The sequence below is a fragment of the Trematomus bernacchii genome, unplaced genomic scaffold (genome assembly GCF_902827165.1).
Source record: "Trematomus bernacchii unplaced genomic scaffold, fTreBer1.1, whole genome shotgun sequence".
NCBI classification, from domain to species: Eukaryota; Metazoa; Chordata; class Actinopteri; order Perciformes; family Nototheniidae; genus Trematomus; species Trematomus bernacchii.
This window is the reverse complement of record NW_022987720.1, coordinates 18,613,173-18,623,144: the sequence shown is the minus strand read 5'-3', so window position 1 is coordinate 18,623,144 and position 9,972 is coordinate 18,613,173. Positions and strand designations below refer to the sequence as shown.

General features: G+C 42.7%; 1 protein-coding gene across 1 annotated transcript in view; it reads left to right on the top strand.

Annotated features, from left to right (window-relative positions):
• Positions 1-3,723: 3,723 nt before the first annotated feature.
• The window catches only part of cyth1a (cytohesin 1a), a 40,544-nt gene continuing 34,295 nt past the window's right edge, over positions 3,724-9,972 (top strand). The window contains exon 1 of the mRNA XM_034142548.1: positions 3,724-3,934. Coding sequence (XP_033998439.1) covers positions 3,916-3,934 — 19 coding nt within the window. The 5' untranslated portion in view covers positions 3,724-3,915. The remainder of the gene's footprint in view (positions 3,935-9,972) is intronic.

Here is a 9,972-nt window from a genome sequence, read left to right as displayed (position 1 = left end):
TAAAGGCAGGACATACGCTGACGCCAAAAAAACTGTGAAAAAGTACCCGCTAGCCGGAACTAAGCCTAGTGGAAACGCAACCAAAAACGGGCCGGGCACGGCACGGCACGCTTAAACCGCGCTCCGCGCTGTAGTGGAAATGCGCCTTAACTTGGTTAAGGCTTCATGAACAACATCAATAGTAAAAGGAGAGAAATTAAAAGGGTTTTCCAAATCACATTGTTCAGAGTCTGCTTCGGTGGTGTTCACCGAGACAGAGTTAGTAACAGAATCAAACAGAGAGCCCCAGGACACAAAATGCTCATTAACACAATTTAACATAGTGGCCCTGTCCGATATAGTGCCAGATGCTGTGGTAAGGCAAGGAGGTAGCTCATTTCGGATTTCACCGGTGGATATCGATTTTATGGCTTTCCAAAATGTTCTAGGATTATTTAGGTTTTCTGTGGTAACTGACATATAATACTTAGTCTTAGCACTTTTGATTTGCGATGTGAAGCTATTCCTTAGCTGCCTAAAACGAAGCCATTCTACCTCTAAGCCTGATTTTCTACTTTGCCCAGGCCTTGTTTCTCTCATGAAGGAGACTAGACAGTTCAGCAGAAAACCAAGGATTGTTTCGTCCCTTAACTCTAAATTTACGCAGGGGTGCATGTCTATCAATAATTTCCATAAAACCAAGATAAAAATAAGACCATGCAGTTTCAACATCAGCACACAGATCGATTTTACCCCAATCAAACCCAAACAGATCATGTACAAAACCCTGCTCCACAAAATGTTTTGTGTCTCTCTTTATTATAATGCGAGGTTTAACCTTTTGGACCTTAGTGTCCCTGATTGTAGCTACAACACAGTGGTCACTCACATCATTTGCAAATACTCCCACAGATGAGTATTTATGGGGAACATTAGTTAAAATGAGATCAATTAAGGAGGATTTATTTGGGGACTTAATGTTAGGGCGAGTAGGACTGTCAACAATCTGAGTAACATTTAATGAGATACAAAGATTTTTAAAATCCTCTGACACTGTAGTTAACCAGTCCCAGCTAAAATCGCCAAGTAGCACTATTTCCTTGTAGTCAAGTTTAGATAAAAGATTTGCTAACGAAGACAAAGTGTCCTTGACTGCTGAGGGGGTCTGTAACAGCCCACCACCATGACCTGTTGACCCTTTGCCACTTCAATATTTAAGGCTAAAAATTTGAGTTGCTTACTGATTGATTTGGAAACCAATGTGGTTACACTAAAAGTATTCTTCACATAAATGGCAACGCCACCACCTTTATTAGGTTGGTTGATACGATATACATTATAACCATTTACGGAGATGTCAGAGGCCAAAATAGATTTATTTAACCACGTTTCTGATAAAACAATGACATCAGCGTCAGTCGAGTTCGCCCAAATGCGGACAAAATCTAGTTTAGGTAAAAGACTGTGCACATTCAAGTGGATGAATCCCAACCCAGACCTAGCTTTAAAATCAGCAGGAGTAGCGATCTGACTACTACTACTGGGCGGACCAGGATTAGGTTGTACATTACCAGTTAGCAATAATAACAAAAAAAACAGGTATCTTTTCCTCTTAATCGACACACCTAAATTATCATCTACCTTGAAATCACCAGCAAGGTCTGCGAAAGTGTGACTAGAGCTCAAAAAGCAGTCCTGAAGAACCATCATGGCAGGCAAGCGAAAGAGACAAACATAGTTTGCCGAACTGATTGACTGAGACAAGGCAACTGGAAATAGTTCGCGAAACACATCCGATCCTTTGCAGGGGATGCCCACAGCGGGCGGCAGAACAGACCTGAACCCAGTCGACTTCTCAGGATGATGAGAGAACTTCTCACTGTCCAAAACAGCTAACAGGCACAGCAGAAACACGATGAGGGCCATTTTCCCAGACCAGCACAGCATCCGTGATGTTTTGGGGCAAATCCTCCACAGCACAACAGCACAGCAGAGGACAGGCGAAAACAGGCCCCAGAAAAAAACAGCAACAATAAGGCAAAGGGCCAAGGTCAGGTGTCGGCAACCTTTACTTTTAAAAGAATGCTTTTCCTTCTCAGCCACCAAATTAAGTTTTTCTGGAGCCGCAAATCACAACACAGCTTATTTTAGGTTTTGTCATCTATGAACTTCTAGATCAAAAATAAAGGGAAATGCTGAAAGTCCAATGCTATTTTACCCAGTATAACATATAAAGCAGGACATGCTGTGTGCTTGTTTTGGAAATGTCTTTCAAGATTACATTATTTGTGGTTTGCTAATTTCTCACAAGTTTAAAGGTGTTATTTATTTCCATGTCTTTTTTTGTAGAAGCTTCTGGAAGCCACTGCAGAGGGGCTAAACAGCCGCAGCTGGTACCCTACCCCTGGCCTAAGTGATATAAATAAATATGATTACAGGAACATTATAAAAAAGTACATACAAAAACAAAAAACTGATAACATTTTCAGTCAAGTAAGTTTATAGGAAAGAAGTTTTAAAATGTATGTTTTTGTATACATTTAGGAGGAGAAAGTAAAAATTGAGTTAGCGATTAAGCTCCCTGCTGAAAAAAACAGCATGGACCAGCATGGTGTTGACCAGCATGGACCAGCATATGTTGTGTTTTGGTCACCAGCATGATCCACCAGCATGATCCACCAGCATGGACCAGCATGGACCAGCATGGACCAGCATGGACCAGCATGATCCACCAGCATGGACCAGCATGGACCACCATGGACCAGCATGATCCACCAGCATGGACCAGCATGGACCAGCATGATCCACCAGCATGGACCAGCATGGACCAGCATGATCGATCCACCAGCATGGACCAGCATGGACCAGAATGGACCAGCATGGACCAGCATGGACCAGCATGGACCAGCATGATCCACCAGCATGGACCAGCATGATCCACCAGCATGGACCAGCATGGACCAGCATGATCCACCAGCATGGTCCATGCTGGTGGATCATACTGGGGACCAGCATAGTATGCTGGTTTGCTGGTCACCAGCATACCAGCATAGACCAGCATACAAGCGACCAAAACACAACATATGCTGGTTTTGCTGGCATACCAGCAGACCAGCAGACCAGCATTAATCTATCACCAGTTTATGTTATTATTAAATATACAATGTATTCTGGTAACTATCAAAATAAAGACATTGTATAGTGTTCATAACAGTATTTTTATTTAATAAATTATACATTAACAATACAATAATATTACAAAAAAAACCTACATCTAAATAAATATATCATCTAAAATAGATGCATTTCATTTAAAAATAACAAATTATAAAGAAAGAAATTATAAACATTTTTTTTTAAAGTATTTTTTTTCTTTTTCTTGTTAATATCCATTATTTTCTCTGTTATGTATCTTCCGGTCTTTGCCAATCTGGCCAGCATTTCTTGGTCCTCCACGTCTTTCTCGTACAGCCACTGCTTGAAGCAAACTGAAAATAAGAAACAACAATGTTTTAACAAATCGTATTAAAGGATGTGATGACAGCTAGTGAATAAGGAAATAAATGAAATATTCAAGGTCCTAATATTCAGCATAGCAGTTTTGCAGATAACAAAGTAAGACTGTGACATCACATCTGGAAGGGGTGGGGCTAACATGTGCTCCGGCTCCTCTGGATATCAACAGCCAGCCGAGATCGGCACACACACACACATTTTAAACTGGGGACAAACAAAACAGCAACAACCTGGAAAGTACCAGCATTGAGTGAGCTGTCGAGAATATTCAGAGAGCCTGCCGTAAAGTTGAAACCTGGGAGGTGAGCAAAGCGAGGAGGACACCGGAAAGGAAAGGAGGAAGGTATCCGGATTGCTGCGAGCTCTTGGCGAGAGACATCCCCGGACGGTGCCGCCTGCAGCAGCATCAGGACCACCAGCATGGAGGGGGAGAATCACGGTTTGTCGTCCTCCCACACTGTTTTGCATGTTGTGGACGTTTACAGTCGAGCCCTGTAAAGTTGGCTACCCCTGTATGTTCGGGGTTTCAAGCATTGCTGGATATCTGCTGTGCCAAGTGTTTGGAAATGACAGACAGCTACTGATGTTGCTGTCAGTGTGACAGTGTGGTGGGACTGTCACTGAGAGCATGGCAGACTGTACTGTGTATAATTTCGTAATTCATAAAGGGACTCATTACTTGATTACATTGAAACACTTTCACAGGAAAGGGAAAATCCTGTTGTGTGTTTAGATGGCATCGTAAAACAGGTGCCCCCTTTGGTATTCATGCCAAAGGGGTATAAAATTATCTTTGATGAATTATTTAGCATCGCACTGCAGCTACAGTATGGGAGCATTGTGGACACTGTAGAAATCCACATAGACAGTAGAGTTAATGCAGTGAAAGACAGAAAAGTTCAGTTCCTGGGGGAATTGAGATGCAAAAGGATTTATTTATAAGCTGGCTTCTCTTCTGAGGTGTATGTTCAGATGACACAGTTTCACAAAATGCGTTCTTGTAAAACTGTCTTTAGAGGAAGTTCTGAATCACACATAGGGTGATGTCCTCCCCGCCCTGTTGATGTCAAGGCCATGATGAGCTAGCTGATGGCTCAGTTTGGGCAATGATAGAGGCTTTGCTTCAATTATTTAGCAGTTTCATTTTTTCTGTGAGCTTAATGCATCTCAAAATAGAACCATCAGAAATGGCCTCATTGCAAAACTGATGCTCTGTACACAGAAGGGAGGGCTGGTACCCCACATAATTGATCCAAAAAACTGAAATCTAACCTTACTACCAATGAGGGCTTTATAGTGATAAAGCTGTATTTTGTTTCTTCACTTACCCAGCTAAAGTATTGCCCCTTGATTGTGTTTTTGACATAGACACAAGGAACATGTGACTTTTCACATACATAATGTTTGTTCTGAGAGGATAATCATATTAATTTGCAGTCGTCTTCCCTTGTCAGTACTTTCCTATGTTCAATGAATAGGGCAATGATTATGTAATTATCTGCTTAAGTGTGAAGCACAAGAGAAGGGACATGCCAAAACTCCTAGCGCATTCAAATAACACTCTCACTGTCCCTGACACCTCTTTAGTCAAATCAGGAGCTTGTGGATCAGAATGAGTAAGTAATATCATCTCTTGTGTCTGAGCACCGTGACTGTTCAGCGTACTTGAAGCTGAGAAGGAGGGAGGATAGAAATAATCCATCCGCTGTCAAGATTCAAACAGACTATTTTCGTACAGCTCTACTTTATTATTGATGCAGACTTATGCAACAACCCCATGCTGTGTATTTGAGGATAATTTTACAGTCTTGCAGTGTCATGTGTAAAGTCACCGGCTAAAGATTTAGGACAGAATTACCATACTGTGTTTTTGAACTGTGATGGTTCCCTAAATCAGCAACCTCTGGATTCATTGGGGTGTGCTCTGTTTCAAGCCTCACTTCAAAGGCTTTGAGCTGCACGTTGTCAGAATCATCATCTTCTTTTCTCGTGCTCTTTTGCAATCTACCTGCACTTGTCAATGCAGCTCAGTTTTCCTTTGCATAAAGAAATGTGTGCAAACAAAGGAAATCGTGTGCTGGTTTATAGGTGTGGTGCACTAGCTGCAGGTGTGGTTTCTGTGGTTATGGGTTTCACCTTCGCTCTCAGTTTGAAATATAGGAGCTTCTGCTGGTCTGTAATAAGTTGATTTCAAATGTATACTGCCACTCTCTACCAATCATCAGACAGGTTTACTCCTGCACAAAGCTCCTCTCTCGTTCAAAGCATACTCTGTCAAAGCAGCAGCAGCCAAATCTCAGAGGACGTGTGCAGACATATCGTATTCCTAGTAAAAGAAAAAGAAGTGTGACATGAAAATAAAAATGTGTCGTTGAAATATGTCACTTCAAGGTGAATCCAGGTCTGCACTTGTGCTGTAGACCTACTTAATAAACCAAGAAAAGCTACAGTGCAGAATAGTAAGCTGATGAAAGCATCACGCCTTTATTTTCCATCATTAAATCTACACCAATCAAAGAGAGATGAAGATTAAGGGAAGCACATAGAGAAAAGCGTTAAAGGCATTGAGACAGGAAATGAAACGTGGGCTAGGGTGTTGGATAACGTTGCTTAAATCCATATTCAGCCTGATAAGCTTTATTCCGGTTGTTGTTTAGTGGTTTCCGCATAGGTGCTTGTTCTGCTTCCACCCAGCTATTGTTAATCACTGAATGTGATGCTACAGTGTAGGAGTTCCACCAACACAGTTCAGCGAGCTCTCGGTTGGTTTCATACCCATATGGGGAAACTCTTTTATCACACAGGAGATGTGTCTACCTACCTGACTGTTTGAAGACAAACATAGGAGTATTTTTCATCAGATTCTCCCGCTAGACGTGCCTGCTGAGGCGGTGGAAGGTTTTCTGCTAGATTTTTCAACCTAGACGAATTCAATCTGCTGTATGGTACATTTTACTTTGTGAATGACTAACGCCCTTCTGGTTTTAAGAATAAAAGGTGTTGTTCCATTCTATATCCACCTGGTGGCATGTATGCATAACAGAGTGCATGTGTGGGTCCAGTTCAAGGCAGGGACTACACACTACACAGTGTGGTAATGTGACATGCATTGATGCTATAGGAAGTTATTTTACCATTTAAAACCATCTGAGTGAGTAGACAGTGGCGTGTTTGTCTTTATCATTATGACTGCAGACTGTTAAACTGAGCAATGTTTATGCCCCAACAATCCTTACTCCTTAACTTTAAATGTTAAAGGTCCCATGTCATGCTTTTCCGGTTATTGCCCGTTCCCTTGTGTGTTATGTAGCTTTTTATGCACCAAGTGACGTAACGACGACCCAATGGACCAATTGGTCCAAATGGACCAATCTGTGGAGCTCCTCACACACCAGGATCCCTTGGCGTCACTATCAAACGCAGTGGCGGGACCTTTAGCGTCGATTTTCAACTATCAGGGAGTCCCATTTACTTGCATAGAGCTTTTCTCAGCCGCAGCTGCGTGGATCTCCACTCACAGTTCGCCACACACTCACGTGTGTGTGCTCAGGCTGATTTCAGGCTGAGTTTCGCCGTGTCTCGCTGTCTCGCAGACCCCACGCAGCAACCAGGAAACGGCGCTCCTCGAGTCTCAAAGGGCGGAGCAGCGAGCCCCGCAACGTCCAGCCAACACGGCACCCAGACCCCACGCAGCATTCTCATCTGTTTGTTTGTATGTTTGTTTGTAGCCTTTATTTATCCAGGTAAAAAATCCCATTGAGATCAATGATCTCTTTTACAAGGGAGACCTGCCGTCATTACTGGTGTCATTTTCTGGCTGCTAACAAACGCCATTGTAACACATAAACACACATCAGAGCACAGTGGGCTCATAGGGAGTGGGGGGGGGGGGGGGCAGGAGCTCCAACAAGCCGTTTAGGACACAGAGTGAATACACATACTATACAGAGATGCTGTATGAGAAAACCAATTTGATTTTGGAACATTGAACAATGTAAATCTATTTTAATATACCTCAACAATGGAATTATGATCAGTAGAAATGGCCATGATATGGGACCTTTAAGTTGTAATGTTACATGGGATAAACCAAAAGGGGACAAAATCCTTGAAAAACAGTTCAACAGGGCTTAATTAAAAACTCTTCAGGAAACCTTTAAGTCGAGCCTGTAGTGACTGCAATCGGTGCTCTAAGTCTCCAACGCTGTGTTGCACTATAATAACCTGCAAGACCATATGAGGCAATAGACATACTGAATTAAAGTTTACCGTTATTGCTATGGCTCATTTGCGTTTATGGCTTTCATTAGGGTACTTACATTTGGCTATGGGGACTCAGGCCTGGCCACTTGGCAGTTTAGTCTAACACACTCTATCTATCTATCTATCTATCTATCTATCTATCTATCTATCTATCTATCTATCTATCTATCTATCTATCTATCTATCTATCTATCTATCTATCTATCTATCTATCTATCTATCTATCTATCTATCTATCTATCTATCTATCAATCTATCTATCTACCTGTTTACTTATTTAAACTCACGGCAGGTGCTGACTGAGTTGCTGCTGACAACACACTCTTATTCAGAGAGGTAATGTGGAGCAAAGCGGTAGGGGAGGAATATGCATATTCAAAAAGAAAAGACGACATTTGTGCTGACTTCAACGTGTACAGTGTCGCTATTCCTCCCATGACAAGGCGATGTGCAGCTGCAGCGCTAAACAATGGTCAGGACTGACTATGCAGTTCAGGCAGGGGTCACTCCAGGGCACTCGGCCCTCTGGCAATGAACTGAGCAATGATTGTTAGATCAGAGGTCATGTCAGAGCCTGGCAGGGTGAAGAAATGCAGTATATGTCAGTTATAGCTAGATGGGTTCTGTAATGCCACCTAGCCTGAGTTGCTGACATGCTTGCCATTGATGAAGGGCCGAATTGATCATTAATAGTGACTGACACTAAATGAGAGAGCTGTTATTAAAGGGCCCATGTCATGCTTTTCCGGTTATTACCCGTCCCCTTGTGTGTTAAGAAGGTTTTTATGCATGTAAACGGTCTGCAGAGTCAAAAACCCTCAAAGTACACCCTGTAGCGAGTAAAACTCTAACACAGAAAAGACCTGTCTATGCTGCCCCAAAACGCCTCGTTGGAGATTTCTAATTTTCCATTGTTTGCTTCCTGGGTTCTGTGACGTGTGAACACCCAAATCAACAACAAATGACCGGACCAATCCGCGGAGCACCTCACACACCAGGATCCCTTGGCTGGTAAACGCTGGTAATAGACGAGTTGGGATCGCGGAGAAATGCTCTCCGCAGACCCATTCTCACAGCGTTATAAACCTTTTTCTTACTCAATATCAAGCCACACTTATTGTTTTTACTTTGGCTGTGAGTGTTTGTGTGTGCTCAGGATGAGTTTCGCTTGTACTCGCTGTATCGCCAACCCGGAAACCTGCCCGCTCCTCGCAGCAGCTCGCAACGCAACGAGCCTCGCAACGAGCCTCGCAACGTCCCGACCAATCAGAGCACACTGGGCTCACAGGGAGGGGGGGGGCAGGAGCTCCAACAAGCCGTTTAGGACAGAGAGTGAATACACATACTACTGTATACAGAGATGCTGTATGCGAAACCAATGTGATTTTGGAAAATTGCACAATTTAAATCTATTCTAGTAGACCTCAACAATGGAAATATGAGCAGTAGAAATGGCCATGACATGGGACCTTTAAGGAGTTAGAGACTGTGTGAAATTGGCAGGTAGGCTAATTCAGAGTGGCAGGAGTTCAGGAGTTGGTAAACATTTTTGGAAATCCAAAATGAAATTGATTTGCGATGATTAAGAGCACATCTGTAGCAGAACCAGACCGGTTTATTGTGTGTGTGTGTGTGTGTGTGTGTGTGTGTGTGTGTGTGTGTGTGTGTGTGTGTGTGTGTGTGTGTGTGTGTGTGTGTGTGTGTGTGTGTGTGTGTGTGTGTGTGTGTGTGTGTGTGTGTGTGTGTGTGTGTGTGTGTGTGTGTGTGTGTGTGTGTGTGTGTGTGTGTGTGTGTGTGTGTGTGTGTGTGTGTGTGTGTGTGTGTGTGTGTGTGTGTGTGTGTGTGTGTGTGAGTGAGTGAGTGAGTGTATGTGTGTCATGTGATTTCAAGACCCTGAAAATGTGACTGTGTCGAATAACCTCAATAGCTGTGAAGATATTATCTGATCAAAACAAATGGCTCCCAGTGTTTTGCCCAGGAACAAATTATTTATTTCACCCCGTTGCCAAGCAACAATGATATCTTGAATTTATATACAAGGCTTTTGAAGCCAAAAAAAATGATGAGTGACTAGCAGCTAAAAAGCTACAGTGGAGATGGAACTCAAACACTGCAGGGCACAAAACAAATAAATGTGCTGCGGATATTTCTCCATGAGCCTGATGCACAGTAAAACAATTTAATGAACTGTTTCTTAAATTAATTCTCCTTTGG